Source organism: Sardina pilchardus, chromosome 24, assembly GCF_963854185.1.
Source record: "Sardina pilchardus chromosome 24, fSarPil1.1, whole genome shotgun sequence".
Classification (NCBI taxonomy): Eukaryota; Metazoa; Chordata; class Actinopteri; order Clupeiformes; family Clupeidae; genus Sardina; species Sardina pilchardus.
Window position 1 is genome coordinate 1,600,977 of NC_085017.1, and position 18,795 is coordinate 1,619,771.

Here is an 18,795-nt window from a genome sequence, read left to right on the forward strand (position 1 = left end):
CATCGCATCGTGGGGAGGAATGTGAAAATTAACACACACCTGCAGGGCAGGTAAGGACACACCTTTCATTGGAAGAGCACCTGTAACTACACACTTCACGGAGAACTATGAAACAACAGCTTTGCTTATGGGACAGACTAAAGTTGGGATGTTTTACAGCGGCAGCTCTTCACTAATGTAGCTTAGGAGGAAGGAACACTTAAGAATGCACACTACAACACCACACCACAGAACGGCTACCTAACCTTTACAGGTGCGCAGTCACACCCGTGGGACAGGAATGCTGGAAAACTCAGAATATCTGGGTTCATTGAATTCAACATAGAACGTTAGAAGAACCTTGAATGTTCAAAAACCCACACCTATAGATTATACTGTATATAGATATAAAGGACGGCCTGTAGCGCTACATCTTGACTTAAGGCCCGTTCACACCAAGAACGATAACGATAACGATAACTATAAACACATATCGCTCTCGTTAATATGAATGACAACGTTCACACATAAACTATAACGATAACGACATGAAGAACGATATCGTTGTTGATCACTATCAGAGCGATTTTGAGAACGATAAAAAGCTAACAGCCAATCAGAACCAATAATATTCTAGCCATCACATTCATTAACATGAGGAGACTTTTCTTATCGTTGGCCAGTGTGGACGCTTTTATCGTTATCGTTATAGTTATCGTTATCGTTATCGTTCTTGGTGTGAACGGCCCTTTAATCTTAACTTAGTCATTGTTTTATTTTCATTGGATTGCGCATATTGACACTGTTTATCGTTTAAGTAGCTATTCTCTTTAGTCGACACTATAGTATGATCAACAGCTAAATTGAATTATTGTGCTGTTTTGTTTGTATGTCGCTTTGGACAAAAGCGTCTGCTAAGCACCACCACCATAACTATAACCATAACTTAAACACGCTGCTTCTGTTGGCTGGGCACCAGCTATTACATCACTTTTCCTGAGCTAGAGCGGACTTGAAGCAGCAACATCAAGGTCACATCACAAGACATCACAGTGCTGCAGTAGGCTGCTGCTGCAGCAGAGCGGAGTCACCGATCAGCCAATCAGAGACTGGCGTGGTGAGTACAACAACAACAACAACAACAACAACAACAACGACCAACCAACCAGGCGAAGTGGGACACACTCACCTAGCAGGGCGGGGTTGCTGTTGCGATTGGTGGGTTTGGGCGGGGGCACCGGGGGCTGTTTGGGATGGGAGGCAGGGATGGGCACAGCAGCGGGCACAGGGGCAGAAGAAGGAGGGGGGGCGTCCTGATCGCCTGCGTGCGGGGGCGGGGTGGGAGTGGGGGCATCGCTGGGCAGCAGCAGAGACACGGTGCGTGGCGGGGGCTTGGCGATGGGGGGTGCGGAGGACGAGGAGGATGAGGAGGAGGCCGAAGAGGCGGAGGAACCGGGGGGCGTGCCCGTTTGGTCGCTGGACGACATCAGCCACTTGGGCGGCAGCATGGCCTGCTTGGGAGGGTGCTGACCCCCCGCAGGGTCCTTCAGGGAGTCGCGTCCAGGTCCAGGGTTGGGCTCAGGAACAAAGCGCACGCCAAGCGACCCTACGGCAGGACAGGAGGCACACACACAACACACAGCATGCCATGCACACACACACACACACACACAACACACACAGAACACACACACACACACAACACACACACAACACAAAACACAGAAACACACACAGATTACCATACGACACATAAAAACACAACAGCACACACACAAACAGCACAGGTGAAGCACAGACACCATCATGAACACGGCACAGAAGCAACATGCAACATTAAAGCAGTGTGGAACAAGCACAATACAGTGAGCACGACACAGCGCACACGCACACACACACACACAAACGTTTACACATGCATTAGATCATTCATCACATAATCAACAAACAAAACAAACAAACAAACAAACAAGAGAATGGCCACACGCATAAGGACAGGATTAGGTGTAAACACACGCAAACAACACATAAACACAAACAAACACAAACACACACACAGACAGACAAACACAAACACACACACACATACACATAGAAGAACGGGGAGAAAGGAGAGAAAAAACATCATGCTAAAGTATTCTCATGAGCAAACTAAAGGTAAAGAAACACAGCTACATAATATAACACAGCAAATACACTCATGGGAGAACACACACACACACACACACACACACACACACACACACACACACACACACACACACACACACACACACACACACACACACACACACACACACACACACACACACACACACACACACACACACACACACACACACACACACACACACACACACACACACACACACACACACACACACACACACACACACACACACACACACACACACACACACACACACACACAGCTCAGCAGCATGTGAGAAGAGCACAGTTCAAGCTGAGCGGTTCCTCAAGGCAGGAGCTTAAGCAGCTTTCGGAGGGCTTAGCTGGGAGGGAACTCCGGCACATTCCGCATACTCCTCTGAGTTCAGGTGGAAACGGAACAATTACGGCTACTCCACACTGACCGAGGACAAGCACTCAGCGGCTAAAGAGACTCATGGATTAATAAGGTGTAGGGGAATGGTTGGACAGATTTGTTCTGCTTTTTTGGTTGAGTTGACTGGCTGGAGTTGGAGGAGGTGTGTTGACTGTTGCGTGACATTAACGTTAAAGTAGAAAGGTCGGCGCTTTTATGAATGTTTAGGTGGGAATGCCAGTATGTGAGTTAATCTCTTCTACAGAAAGAGCTTGGGGCTGTCTGTGTGTGTGTGTGTGTGTGTGTGTGTGTGTGTGTGTGTGTGTGTGTGTGTGTGTGTGTGTGTGTGTGTGTGTGTGTGTGTGCACATATGCACCTTCTCACCTGTTGGCTTATTGCTCTTCTCAGCAATTCATTTCAGTAGGTGTTATGTGTGTGTATGTGTGTTTCACCTGTGCATCCTCATACTTCCTCAGTAATGCATGAGTTGTTTATTTGTGTGTGCGTGTGAAAGAGTGTCTGAGTGAGTGTGTTGGTGTGTGTGTGTGTGTGTGTGTGTGTGTTCCCTCACCTGAGCGTTCCCTGGGTTCCTCGGCGATGGCCATGTGTCGGGGCAGCGTGGTCCTGCGGTCAGCCTCCGAGGCCGGCCTCTGCCTCTGGCCCTCCTCCGAGGCGCTCTTCTGCAGGCCGGGCCTGGGGTCCATCTCAGAGTGCGGCCTCCGCGGCTCCTTCCTCTCCCTCTCGTCTCTTCTATCCCTCTCTCCTCTCCTCTCGCGCTCATCCCTCTCTCCTCTCCAGTCCTTCCTGTCCCTCTCGTCCCTTCGGTCCTCTCTTCTCTCGCTCTCTTCCCGCCTCTCGGGCTCCTCTCTCGTTCGCTCTCGTTCGTCTCGTCGCTCTCTATCCTCCCGTCGGTCTCGGTCCCGCTCCTCTCGTTCTCCTCGGGGATCTCGTCGGTCCCGGTCGTCTCTGTCCGAGCGCTCGTCTCGGCGTCGGTATCGAGGGTCCTGCTCCTCCCTCCGGTCTGCTCGTCGGTCTCTCTCGTCGCGGTCGTCCCTCCTTCCCCGATCGTCTCTACGGTCGTCTCTCCTGTCCTCTTTCCTCTCATCTCTCCTGTCCTCTTTCCTCTCATCTCTCCTGTCCTCTTTTCTCTCGTCTCTCCTGTCCTCTTTTCTCTCATCTCTCCTGTCCTCTTTTCTCTCGTCTTTTCTCTCATCTCTCCTGTCCTCTTTCCTCTCATCCCTCCATTCTCGTCTGTCGTCCTTGCGGTCATCTCTTCGGTCATCTCTTCTGTCGTCCCTCCTGTCGTCTCTCTCTCTGCGCTCGTCTCTCCTACAACACAGTAGAGTAAATTTGCCACATTTTAGAGGCAATCTGGCTGGCAACACAGCAGTCAGTAATAAATAGATAAAAAAAGGAATAGATACCATTAACATATCAATATATAATACACCATCCATATAAACGTATACCAGTTTTGGGATAACGGCTGACGAGGTGACCTCCGCCTAGCAATTATTTCCATCGAACAGGTCATAAGCGGGCATATCCCAGGACTCTGATGAACTTTAACTTTGAAAGATCACTATTTTTATAGCCTACATGCCATCCAACAAGCTACAATCCACCTCCGTCATATGCTACAATGTTACTATGTTCTGAACGTCTGTATTTCAGCTTGGATGCAACCTGACCGTTAATTTACACTTCGAGTTTGGAGAATTCATATTCAAGTGTGATACGGGCAACACATTTGAACTACTTCAAAGGTAGTCTGTTATACGAAGTTAATGGCCACCCTATCAGCCAATCAGAGAAGAGAATCCCATTGTTAAGGTGATAAAAACATATATGTACATCTCTCACAAAAAGTTAGAGATATCTGGCTTTGGGGGAAAAAAATATGCTTCAGTATCCAGACACCACAGTGCACACTAGGTGGCAACATGACAGTGGTCATTGTGGATAAATCAGCAGGGACACTGACCTGTCCTCTTTCCGCTCGTCCCTCCTGGTGCGTCCGTCCTCCAGGCCGGGGCCCCCGCGGGGGAGAGATGCGGCCCGTCTCCCGTCCTCGCCGTCCTGGATCCCGCCGATGCGGCTGGGCAGGTCCATGTCCGAGTGGATGCGCATGCGGGCGTCCACGTCCAGCGGCGGCGGCGCCCGTCTCTTGCGCTCGGAGGCGGCGTCTGACGGGGTGCGCCCGCGGCGCTCGTCGGCGGGGGGCAGCAGGCTGTGGCGGTCCGGCTCGGGGACCAGGCTGCTCTTGCGCTCGTCCTGGGAGAGCCAGGTGGGATTGACACGGGCCGGTTCTGAGCCCCCGAACACCGAGGACCGGTCATCCCGATCCCGATCTCGGTCACGTTCCCGTTCCCGGTCACGGTCGCCAACCATGGCATGGCCGTTCTTGGTTGATGGCGGCCCCTTGGAGTGGTTGGCATTGTTTGTTTCTGGAAGAGACACACACAAACACACAACTGAGTAACCTCAATGACAAAAAGTGAAGCAGAGCTGAACATTTGCCATGACTGTTCCATGAAGTTATCTGACATTTTCAAAGTCTTTCTACATAAGAGTGACATGACCCTGTCATGAATGTTTTGAGCACACTGAGGAAGGCGCTAAGCCGAAACGCGTCTGTGCAATAATAATAAAAAAAACACGTTTAAATGCAAAGTGCAACCTTTTTTCCTTTTCTTAGTAAACATATAAGTTCGGTCTAGCACTCTCAAAAACAAACCAAGAGACTTAGTGAAGCCTGCTCCTACCATACAAATTACCTGTCATTAATGTGTCAAACATTATAAACGACTCATAAACGTCCATGACATAACATTCTGTCATTAAGTGTCAATCGTTTTTGTATTATGACAAGTTAGGGTTAACAATTAAGGAATAAATGTGAATGTAAATCCATACACAAACATGCTGTAGGAGAGGACTATGGCTACACATGCACGTGCATACAACAGAGGCGATGATCCAGCAGCCATGCTACAGGAATGACACTGCCCCCGTCACCACACCTACCGTTTTCAGGGATATCTTTCAGAACACCCCGCTCAATCAGCTCCTGCCTGGACCTCCTCATGGAGATCTTCCTCTCCAGCACTGAGGATGAGGAGGAGAGAGCAAGAGAGAGAGAGAGAAAAAAGAGTGAAAGAGAGACAGATAGAAAGAGAGATTAGATCTCCAATCCATCAGAAGCAGCAGCTTTCCCTACTTCTATCTCAGTGAGAATATAATAATTTTTGAGCCTGAGCTTTTGTCCTTCTCCATCAGTGCTGCCAAATGTGATACAGTACTCTTTCCCTCTTGTCTCTCTCCAGGTGCTTGGTAGAGGAGGTAGCATAGCACAGGAGAACTCCAGCCAAGTCACCGAGTACTGTCGGTACGGGGGAAAAAGTAGCTACAGTGCTACACCCTGGTGGCATCTTTACAAAAATGGATTCTCCTTTACGAGCCACATTTTCATTATCACCACCATCATGGAAATATTGCTATTGGTGATACGCTTTTTGTTATTTTGCCCTAAATGGACATCACTATATTCTTGATTATCTGAGTGGTATGTTTGTGTGCTACATGCGATGCTACTTTAAAGGACTGTACATTTGCCATTCTCCTCAATCATCATCATCATCACCATCATCATCCTCATCCTCGTCCTCATAATTATCATCATCCTCATAATCATCCTCATCATTATTATCATAATCATAATCATCGTCATCATCATCATCATCCTCTTCATCATCATCCTCAATCAGAGCAGTGCAGTCACCTTCAGAAGTCTCCTTGAACTTCTCGCTGCTCTTCTTCTTCCTCCACTTCCAGGGCTTGAAGATCTTGCCGAAGCTGGAGAACTTGCCCTTGCTCTTGGTCGGGACGTCTCCCGGGTGACCTCCATTGCTGCCCGCCGTGCCATGCTGCTGGTCGACTTCATCATCTGAACAAGGGAGGGAGAACGACAAAAATAGACGGAACGAAAGAAAGATTGGGGAGGAATGTAAAGAGAGGGAGGGAGAGATGGGGAGGGAGAGAGAGAGAGAGAGAGATTATTGTGTGCACTACACATAGGGTATAGGTTACAGCACCTGATATAGAACTTCACACTTCATAAGAGTACTGAGTAAATCAGAATTGTCCGCCCACTTAGAGTACCCATTTAAACACGCCTAATCACTCAATCGACATTCATGGCCATCATCTGGTGCTTTCCAAGGACAAACTGAACAACTCATCAAAATCTGAAACAGCTGACATTTAAACCCCACATGCTAAAGCCATCCACAGCTGGCATGCTAGGCTAGCTTCCCCTTGCCTGATTTATCCCAGTTTAATATTAGCATTGCTATAAACTAAGAGCAACGTGCAAGCTAGCACAGCAATGAGCAAATATATCAGGCCGGCTCAGGATTGGAGTTGTTCCCACGGAATTAGAAGTGCAAAGCCATGTGTGACGGTTTAATTTAGAGAAACACTTAGAGAGAGTCCTCACTCTGTCCAGGACGCAGCTCGCAATCTCCATTAATGGTTTATTCTGCCCCCACACGTGATGTGATATTTCGGGGACACAAGCCTTTTCCTCAGATGTGGCTGTTGAATTTAGCTGCTGGCTCTTTAATTTAGCTTGTGGGGGAGCATTGAGGGGACATTCATCAGATAACGGGACGTGTCATTTCATGTCATTTTTAGTAGCCCAGTGGCAGATTCCACAGAGTGGGTTAATTCATAGCATGAAGACACACACACACACACACACACACACACACACACACACACACACACACACACACACACACACACACACACACACACACACACACACACACACACACACACACACACACACACACACACACACACACACACACACACACACACACACACACACACACACACACACACACACACACACACACACACGGCAGGGTAGCGTGACTGACTTCATAAAACCTGAGGAAAGGCAAGGCAAGTTTATTTCTATAGCACATTATTTTGTCCCCAGGGCTAATTCAATGTACTTTACATAAACAAAAGTAAGAAAAGGAGAAGAGAACAATAGCTATAATAGTTTACAAAGTAAATATAAAAAGAGGAAAAAGCTGCTGTGGCATGTTAAACGAAAAGGCAGATGACAGAAAGGCTGGCACCCAACTGAAAGCACACAACTCTTCACACCCTTGGCCATATCGCCGAACTGCTGAGTAACTCCACCTGCGCAGAGTCATTTCAGATGACAGCACTGGTCCCAGTCAGCAGTGGCCTACATTACTACAGCTATGAGCCTGAAGCACAGATCCTACCCGCACACTGCCAGACTGATGAACTCTTTCACACTGCCAGCCACAGCACCTTGCTTTATATAAAAAGAGGAAACTTTACTTAAAAGGGGGCACTTTACTTACTAGCTGCTTTGTCAAACGCCAATGTGTTGTTTTTATTGTCAGATAAGTCTCATTTCACCCATTTTTAAGACATACTTTTACGTATTTATTTATCTATCAATTTATTCATTATTCGCTATGATAGCTCTCACAGTGCCATGTTATCTGCGAGACGTATGTTGGTAGGGTTATTTAGATTTCCCGTTGGTAACATGCATATGTTGCATACATAATACAACGTAACAAAACACATTTATTCAACCTTAACGTGGACACCAACCGGGACGTTCGACTCGACAGACACACACCGGTATAAACACCACAATAAAAACAGGCACGTCATGACCTACGTTTATGACATCACAACCTCCACCACCACCCAACAGCATGTGTTGACTCGACAAGGAGCGTCAGTCTATTAATAAACCCAAACCATGGCAAAGCTAACATCGCCAACAGGTGATACTATGAATCATGGGAGCATGCTTCCTCACACACACCCGCCCATGGGAGTGGCCATGACCCAAGAGAACTGAACAAGGGAGAGGGAGGGAAAAGGAGGGGGGGAGATATGGATGGGTGGACACCACACTGACTCACCTAGTCACCAATACCGGACAGATGAGTCGTACTCAAAAACCATCACAAAATGACAGGCAAGGCCCTCACAAGACAAAGCACTTACTATTTATGGCTGCAGTTACAGTAACAGTCTGTGTGGGATGCATCGATTGTGAAATTCTGGGTTGATACCGATGCTGTAAGACATTTTTTTTCCTTTGCTTGTTTATATATGTTTTATTATCAATCATTCACTTTAGTAGAGTGATACAAAAACATTCATAACAAAAAATAACTGAATCATGTTCAAGTATGTCAGGCCTTCATAACACAACATTTACCTTCTGATATGAATTTGTGCATCCCTACCTGTGTATTAGCCGCATTGGGTATAGATATCTATATATCTATCTATATATATATATATCTTTTTGGCAAAAAGAGCCAGAGGGAAAGGCTGCCATGACGTTTGGGCTGGGTGGGTTTTACTAACGGAAAGAGTGTTCTGGAACCCTGACGGCGGTCTGTTCTAAATAAAAACCAGAAGCCACACATGGGCCAGGGACCCCTGGGTACTGCTGAGGTCACACACTGCACTACGGCCAATGGGCAACTCCAGCCCCATTCACACACACACACTTAAAAAAAGTAGACAAATACAAAGCACGTACAGAGACACACAGAACGGAACAGAGAAGCCAGGAACATACTGTATTTGAGCATTTTCATGTTTTACAAGTGTGTGGTATTGTATCACGTTGCTGTGGCACACAGTGTAACAGAGTGACTGAGCAAACAGCAAGGGAGGATGGGGGTGGTAACGGCTGACTGATATGAAGTGGGAGTACGACAAGAGATGGATAAGGAACGAAGGAGGGAGAAAGAAAGAAAGAAAGAAAGAAAGAGAGAGAGAGAGAGAGAGGGAGGGAAAGTGAGAGAGTGTGTGCAGCTTTCGATAATGAACAGCATGCTAGAAAGTACAGTGTCCAATACCATGCCAATCACTATGGGTGTAAATAATGTAGCATGTAAAGTAGAAAGCAAGAGATAAAGACTGAAAGAGAAAGAGAGAAAGAAAGAGCGGGAGAGGAACAGGTCGGGAGATGAAGGACAAGGTGGGGAGGCGCAGGGCAAGACAGACCACGTTACACTGGCCAGAGAGACGCCAGCTCATATCCCACCACTGGCAAAGCCCTCTGGCAGCTTAGCATGCGGGTGTGTGAGAGAGAATGTGTGTGACAGAGAGAGAGAGACAGAGAGAAAGAGAAAGAGAGAGAGTGAACGTGTGCATGTGTTTGATAGAGAAAGAGCAAGTTTGTTTGAGTGTGTGTGTGTGTGTGCGTGTGTGTGTCTGTGTGTGTGAGAGAGAGAGAGAGAAGGAAGTCATCCGAGCCAAATTCTTGAGCTGTGCTCTTGAGTTTGTAGACTAATCTTAAGCCTAAATCAGCTGGTATCTAATTGAAAGTAGAGCGTACAGGTTTTTCAAGACAAGAAGAGAGACAATGACTAGGAGAGACTTTAATATCCTCTGTATTAGAGCACTTATCTCTCTCAGGATGCATTACAATTTGGGATTTGAAAACTCTGTGGAGTGTAAACCACGGCACAGGAGAGAAAGAGAGAGAGACAAAGAGAGTGAGGTAGACAGCAGAGAGGGAGGAAGGAAGCGAGAGAGCAGAGAGAGACGGAGGAAGGAAGAGAGAGAGAGCAGAGAGCAAGGGGCAGGGTATGCGTGTGTATGTGTGCGTGTGCATGCGTGTGTTAGCGTGTGTGTTGGGGGTGAGATAAGATTATACTGTATCACTAATTATTTCAGTATTACAATCTTGCATTAAAAAAAAGTAAGGGCAGGGGAAGGAAAAGGGGGGAGAGAGAGAAAGAGAAAAGGGAGAAAAAGAGGGAGGGGAACGTGAGAGGACGGAATAGAAAGAATGAGGGAGAGAGAGGGGGGAGAGAGAGAGAGAGAGAGAGAGAGAGAGAGAGAGAGAGAGAGAGGACAGCTGTAACTAAGGGGAGTGGGAATTGTTACATGTGACAGGTGCCAGTGAGTTTTAAGCCCCTAGTGTTATATATGGCAGAGAGGCAGGCGAACATTTCAACACCACTCACACCACACACACACAGACACAGAGACACAGAGACACAGAGACACAGAGACACACACACACACACAACAAACTCAACCCTACACACAAACAGCCTCACCCGCAGCTAACCTCTGTGAGTTTGGACCCCAGCGTGCTTCACCATCCCAGGCCTACACTACAAGAGTCCGTCCGAGGACACATGCAGCAATGCTAATTGGACTGGGCTGGCCACCCCACCGCCCACTCCAGGGCCCTGCTCAGGGACCTGCTGACCGCTGGGAGGTGTGGACGTCGCGCAGTGTCGTGCAGTGTGACGGTAACGTGACGAGGACAGTGTTGTGATTGGTCACCTAGAGGATGCAGCACGACCCATTCAAACACACACACACACACACACACACACGGGTCATGTGCAGGTTACGTGACTCTTGACCTGGGCAGTGTGACAGAGTGTCACATGACGGTAATGTGACGGGGGGGTGTGTGTGTCCTGAGATTACTCGCCTCTAGCGTATGTAGGAGAGGAGTGCAGGGATTGCTCATTCACAGGCAAGTAGTAGTGGAAGAGTGCTCAAAATGACTTGTTACCACACACACACACACACACACACACACACACACACAGGAGTATGACGGAGTCAGACGCAACAGTGATGTGACAGTCACAGGAGCGTAGAGATTGCTCAACTATGGGGTTACTGAGGAGGACTGACTTGTGACAGCCTAACCCACACACACACACACACACACACACACACACACACAATGTCCATCTTGAACCGTGTGTGACGGGTATAGACGTGATGTGACCGTCATGGGAGTGTAGAGATTGCTCAACTATGAGGGTTACTGGGGAGAACAGTTACTGTCCCGTGCCAGCCTAACCAATTCAAACACACACATTTACATGACACATACAGCTGCATGCACACACATGTAAAGCAGAGACACAGACACATACCTCTTCCAAGGAAAGCATCTACAGAGGTAACAAGCACATGCACACAAACGCACAAATCGCACACAAACACACATACAAACATCGAGAAAAGCACAACTGCATGTACACACATACATGTCTGTGGTGGAGGGATTTGATGCGGCAGGGAGGGGGTTGATGACGGAGAAGTGGAGAGCGGCTTGTTGCCACGGCACCTGCACCTCGTGTTACAATGGAGTGTGACGGTGCCAGACGCAGGTATCAGAGTACAGCAGGAGTGCACACACACACACACACACACACACACACACACACCTCTGTCTCAACTACAGAGATAAAGAGAGGAGGACTGGAGACAAAGGAGAGAGGGAAAAGAGAGAGAGAGATGGTGGAAGGAGTTCACCGTAGGGCTGGGTATTGCCTGCAGCCTCTCAACATGATTTGCATCATGATCCAGATGCCATGATGGGATGCATATTGCAATACCTACTGCTCGTAAAACATCACAGCATGATATGCACCATGATGCAGATACCATGATGTGATGCATTGCATTACATGTTGATTAAGAAGGATGGCCTGTTCAAAACAGAACTCACTCCAACAGCTAATAGTTCTTCACTTTAAAACGGGCAACTTTCATGCTTTTAGTTTTGAGGTCATATCAAGTTCAATGTTCAATGCAATATATGACATTGGATATTTTTTATCACAGCCCTAGTTGACAATAGGGTGAGAGAGTGTGTGTGTGTGTGTGTGTGTGTGTGTGTGTGTGTGGGCTGTGCAGCGCTACCTATATGTAGCACGTGTTTTACCAGCTTAGAATCGGTGACACCTTATCTAAAAGGTTTTCTAGAGAGTAGCCTACAGATGAAGATGTTTGTAACTACATACCGACGCAGAGAGATTTGGTGGATTGCGCTACAAAACGATCAACCTCTGTAGCACCAGCACTAGGAGCCAAACATATACTGTAAGGTACAGAGAGATAACATAGACACACTGGGCTTTTTAATGCCACAGTAACAACCACTACAGGCTTCTCTGTGGTGAGGAGTCAATGCAGCCATTGTTCCCCAAGGGTTTGTGCAAGTGTGTGTGAGTGTGTGTGTGAGTGTGGTTTGGAGGGGGGGGGGGGGTTGTGGAGAGGGAGGTGTGTAAATTCTTTCGTACTTGGACGTGACGGCGAGCACCATTGCTATGCTGTGTGCTGTGCTGCTGCAGGAGCGTTGCACAATCGCCGGTGATAGCAGTGCAATACAGTGACACACACACACACACTCAGTCAACACACTGAGTGTCAACAGCTTGGAGAGGCCAGGTAATAAAATGGCAACACGCTTCACTGACCAGCTGTATGTGTGTGTGTGTGTGTGTGTGTGTGTATGGGACAGTGTGTGTGTGTGTGTGTGTGTGTGTGTGTGTGTGTGTGTGTGTGTGTGTGGGACAGTGTGTGTCCAGGAAACTGACCGCCAGGATCACCCACACCCATACTCTGACAACATTGAAACTCCCCATTTTTCCAACATGGTGGCTGTAAAAGTGCACACGTGCACACGTGCGCACACACACACACACACACACACACACACACACACACACATTTACACCCATGTTCACAGTTCAATGTCTACTTTGAGTAAGGCAGGCCTAATCCCTGTAGAGAGTAAAGTAGAATGGTATAGCGCATCTGAGGCCTTTCCTAGTAAAGCTGCTGCTGCTAGAGCCAGGTGAACCCAGAGTGCCCCATAGGCACAGCGGAAGAGCCAGGTGAGTGTTTAACGGCTTAACCTGTAATTAAACATGGAGCGCCAAGCAACCTGCACAGAATGTGTGTGGGGGAAGACGGACACATTAGTCTGCCTTCCATATATGACAGAACAGGTCTGCTGCCGTCTCTCACTCTCTCACACACACGCACACACACACACACAACACACACGTCAATGTTGAGGACAAACTGGAGCAGCAAAAACTGGTTTGTGGTTTGTGTTGGATGAGACAAACGACACACACACACACACACACACACACACACACTCAGCTATTTGAGTTCAGTCACACAAGAAGTCTTTCGCAATGGGCCTCAGAGGTGCGGAGACTCCATCCGGTCCGGTCCGGTCCGTCCCACCCTAACATGCTGGACGTGGCTCAGGACACAACAGCAGCAGCGGTCAAACTGACCCCGACGCCAACACTGACCCTTATCCTGACCTTCAGCAGCCAGCACAGCCCTTCACTAATCATTCCACACACCTTAGGGGAGCAGCACACAGTGGTGGAGAGGAGACGAGAGGGAGAAGAGAAAAGAAAAGACTGAAGGAGAGAACACGTGTGTACTGTTGGAAGAGTGAAGGAAGGGGCAACAGGGACAGATCTGAATGAAGATGACACATGCACAACGCACAACGCACAACAAACACACACACACATACACACACACACACACACACACACACACAAGGTGTCGAAGATGCCTCTTTCACAATCACCACATTCCATCGCCAACAAACCTCATTTGTACCCGCACGCATTTAGTTTCCCTCTCTCTCACACAGACACATACACACCTGCCCATGCCTGCCTGCCTGCTTGTCTTGGTTGTTTGGTTCCATTAAGTCTCTCTTGGTGTACAACAAATAGCAACTTTCCAAAACCACTACTCTTGCTGCCAACACACACACACGCGCACGGACACACGGAAAAGACACTAGTCCACATGGAACCCACACTGCCATTAACACCTTAGCACCTCCCATAGTTAAAAAGACTTCTTGCTCCTCTCTTCCAAAAACACCCCCTAATATCTCTATTAGCAAAGCAGGGTTCAAACATTCAGACTAGTCTCCACACCACATCTCATACATTCCTCTATCAGCTCAGCTGTGACTGCTCTCAATTCAATTCAATTCCATGAAAACACTCAATTCAATTTAAGCCTAATTCAATTCAAAGCTGCTTTCTTAGCATTACGGAGTTTAAACAGGGAGCCACCAACACCAGTCCAGCTCTCTCTGTCTCCTTATAAGCGCTGCTTCTCTATGAGATGTCCCTGCTGTCTCTGTTGGAACTTCTGTGCAAACACTTGCGTGCATGAGTGTGTGTGTGTGTGTGTGTGTGTGTATGTGTGTGTGTGTGCTGCCACCACCTCTATCAGCTGCTCTTTTAGAAGCGTCTCTCTTTAGCCCGCGAGCTTAGCTCTAATTCTGTTACTCTGCCCTCTGCACTCACCGTGGTTGAGGACAGCCGCCGGTTGCTGTGCCAATGTCTCTGCACTGGCACCGTGTCCCATAGTCCTGTGCCCCTCGGGGCTTTGCCCCCTGTGCCCCGCCGGCAGCCCTGGCACAGCCGGGGCAGCGGGCAGGGAGGAGGGCAGAGAGCCGGTCAGCGAGTAGAGGCGCAGAGGCGACGCAGGACAGGACAGGGGAGGAGAGGGCAGTGGATTGCTGACTTGCCCTTTCTTTCTTTCTTTCTCTCTCTCTCTCTATGTCTATCTGTCTCTCCGGCGGTGGAACGTGAGCGTTACTCCCTTAATGCACTCCTGTAATCCAAGACCCAGTCGGGGCTGCCGGTGCCCTCTTGCCTTCTCGTCGTCTCACTCACACACTCTCGCGCGCGCGCTCGCTCCTAAGCTAGTTTGGCTGTCCCTTCGGTGGACGGTAACACTCTGTTTCCTCTCTCTCTCGCTCTTTCACTTGTTCTCTCACGCTCTCTTCCTCTCTTCGTCTGTTTTCCTCCTGCGAGAGCGGCCCTGTCCCTCCCTTCCTCTCTCTCTCGCTCTCTTTCTCTCGACAGTGTGTTTTGGTTTCCCTCCCACTTGTTCTCTTCCTCACACACACACACACTCACACACACCCCCACCCCCACCCTCCTCCTCCTCCTCCTCAGGTTAAGTCCCTCCCTCCTAGGGCGCTCTGACTTCATAAATAAGGTACGCGGCTTGAGGCATGCCAGCGAGCTCAGATGCCTATCATTCTGCAGGGGCAGATTTTTCAGGGTCAAAGTTCACGGGAGGCGACAGCGGCGGCAGGGGGCCGGAGATGCTCGCTGTGGAGGGGAAGAGAGAGAGAGAGAGAGAGAGAGAGAGAGAGAGAGAGAGAGAGAGAGAGAGGCCCCTAGAGGTCCTTGTGTGGGCCCCTTAAAGATCTCAAAGTCAGGTGCTTTCTGAACAACGCTAATCCATTTGAGAAGAACAAGAGAAAAAAGCATGACAGAGAAAGATAGAGAGGATAGGAGTGATAAAGTGAGAGAGAAAAAAAGAAAAAAGAAAGAAAGAAAGAAAAAAAGAAAGAGGGAGAGAGTGTGTGTGAGAGAGAGAGAGAGAAGAAGGGAGGGGGGGATTGAGTAACTTGAGAGCTCTGACTCAGAGCCAAGCCGAGGTGGAGCTTGGACAGCTCAGGCAGCAGGAAGTGACATCACAGAGGTGTCATGTTACAGTAACAAATGCAACCGGGTGATTGTCACCCACTGCACAGTGTGACAGAGCACCTTGTCTTGCATAGTGATGCAATCGCAGGATCGCTTCAAGCTTGAAACTCCTGTCTCTTTTTTTCTCAGTCTGCCGGTCTGTGTGTGTGTGTGTGTGTGTGTGTGTGTGTGTGTGTGTGTGTGTGTGTGTGTGTGTGTGGTAGACAGAGTAGGGCACCAAAGTGTCACAGGAAAGCGCCTGTATCCTCTGCAGAGCTTCAGCACACCCACATGGAAAAAGAGACAAAAGCATGCACACCCAGGTGAGCCCAGAGGAACAGAGGAGGAGAGAGAGAGAGAGAGAGAGAGAGAGAGAGAGAGAGAGAGAGAGAGAGAGAGAGAGAGAGAGAGCAAACAATGCACATCATAACACACACATTATAAATGCTACCACACATTTGTCCTTCACTAAACAGAAACCCATCTGTCTATTCACACACACACACACACACTTTCCTGACAGGATGTGCCCAGGTAAACAAACAGCATTTGCGCGGCACCAACAGAGCAATTTCATGCCACACTGATTTCTGCTTGAGCTACTGTACACACTTCCTGACAAAGCAGACACAGACTGTACGAAACTCAACACTGACTGATGTTGCCCTTGTTTGTGCGTTTGTGTTCGTTTGTGTGTGTGTGGGTGTATGTGTGTAGCTGTTGGTGGTTTCCCATGGGGGATTATCACCTTAAAACAGACCATACAGCTCACAAATAGAATAGCGTAGCAGAGTCTATGTGGAGCACGGAGAAGGGAAGCGCTGAATGCGTGTGTGAATGTGTGTGTGAAATCAACAGATGCCCTGTATGTGGCCCTATGAGACATTTAGGCTGTTTGAGACAGAGAGAGGAAGGCCTAGAGAGGAAGGAAGGCAGTGAGACATACAGAAATACACAAAGAAAGAGAGGGGGTGTGTTAGAGGTGAGTGTGTGCAAGGGAGTGTGTGTGTGTGTGTGTGTGTGTGTGTGTGTGTGTGCGCGTGCGTGTGTGTGTGTGTAAGTGGGAGTACTCTGTTAAAATGTATTCAGTGTGTGTGGGAGGGTATAGAGGGAAGACAGGAGGGAGTATGTGTGTGTGTGTGTCAGGCTAGAGCACCATGTTCAGAACAGAAGACAGCACAAGCGTACCCACACACACACACACACACACACACACACACACACACACACACACACACACACACACACACACACACACACACACACACACACACACACACACACACACACACACACACACACACACACACACACATTCCTTCAGGAGGAGAGCGAGATAGCGGCAGCTCCAGCCGACGTGTCGGGCGATGTAATCCAGACAGGAGGTGAGCCGGAGCTCATTAGAACTCAGACGTCAGTAAGAGTCTCGCAGATAAACCTCACACTCTCCACCTCATCACTGACCACTCCTGGACAATGGCCAGCGCTCTACACAGCAACGAACCATGCTGCCCGAGTGAATTAATCTCACACACATGCACATAAGCACACTCATGCACATAAGCTAATGCATTCCCTCACTTGTTCGCACATCATAGAATTTATTTACCTCACACTCTCCACCTCATCACTGACCATTCCTTGACAATGGCCAGTGCTCGACGCCGTCACGAACCAAACAGTTCCACAAACAAAACAAAAAACACCTAGACAGAGATCATAAGACCATCTCAAAGCACCGTGCACACAGCACCATGTGTGTGGATTGCTTTAGTTGTTGCCCGTTAAGATCACACAATCTGTGTCCCCAACTCAGTTTGAAAGACCTGTCTCTCCGACTGGAGAAGAAATATCGTAAAACCCATCAGTTCAGCCCCATAAACATGGGGGCTGCATTTGCTACAATTGCTAGAGGATGGAATCGTCCCAACCATCAGTTACTGATGCCCTAATTGTTTACTTGAGGACAGAATTGACACACAAAAATGGTGCCATCCACAACCACTCGGTTACACAACAAATGTGCTTGTACAAAGGTGTTGGCATTGGCTGAAAAGCACCATCAATCATTTACTTGAAATGGATACAAGTGGTCTCCAAAGACCCTTTGATCATTTAAGAGCATTTAGGCCTAAAGGTTCTTAAACTGACAACCATGAGAAATCCTTTTCTCTGAGAGTACCCTGAAAATGAGATCCCCGCACACACACACACACACACACACACACACACACACACACACACACACTTCTGGACACTGTTGGTGCCGCAGCTCTGAGGAGTTCCTCATAGACCCTCACAGGCTGGCTCGTTCTCCCTCTCTCCTTCTCTCAGATCTCAGGGCCCTGTGTGACAGAGGCCGATTCTGCCCGGGGATTTGCCAGCGTTTAGCTCCATTCGTTCTCCCTCTTTAATCCCAATGGGATTCCCAGCTCCTCCTGAAAGGCAGCGGTCCATCGGACACCGATGCCGTCGTGCTGCATGGACGCGGTAGAGTTACCAAGGTGACGGTTGACACACCTCTCGCCACACTGTTTGCGCTTGTTGGACTCAGTTGAGATTGGAAAAACAATCATTCCATTTCCACATACTATTCTCCCTTTGTCTTCTAGGAATTCCAAGCCAAAAACATGCTGATGCGATCAATGTTAATTGTGCATAAAACAACAACAGAACTTTTACACTCAAATCAACTTTCAACAGTAGGAATTTTGTTCTAATCAAGCTGTACAAATAAATGTGTACAAAATAATATAAATGTCACAGCCTGAGGCATATGAAACAGGAAATTACATCATGCTTAAGGTATACAGTGTCAAGGAATCGCTTGACAAGGTCACAGCCAAAGTCTGAATTAGTGTCTTCCTAGAATGTCAGGTGAACACCAGG

General features: G+C 48.3%; 1 protein-coding gene across 10 annotated transcripts in view; it reads right to left on the reverse strand.

Moving 5' to 3' along the window:
* Positions 1 to 18,795, reverse strand: part of phactr4a (phosphatase and actin regulator 4a) — a 54,884-nt gene that overhangs the window by 16,923 nt on the left and 19,166 nt on the right. For 7 of the 10 annotated variants that reach the window (XM_062529840.1, XM_062529839.1, XM_062529835.1 and 4 more), the window contains 5 exons: positions 6,306 to 6,470; positions 5,552 to 5,632; positions 4,509 to 4,971; positions 3,096 to 3,853; positions 1,169 to 1,585 (listed from right to left, as the gene is read on the reverse strand). In XM_062529840.1, coding sequence (XP_062385824.1) covers positions 1,169 to 1,585; positions 3,096 to 3,853; positions 4,509 to 4,971; positions 5,552 to 5,632; positions 6,306 to 6,470 — 1,884 coding nt within the window. Of the gene's footprint in view, positions 1 to 1,168; positions 1,586 to 3,095; positions 3,854 to 4,508; positions 4,972 to 5,551; positions 5,633 to 6,305; positions 6,471 to 14,730; positions 15,290 to 18,795 lie in introns of those variants that run through there. The other 3 variants (XM_062529841.1, XM_062529833.1, XM_062529843.1) reach the window with 2 other exon arrangements.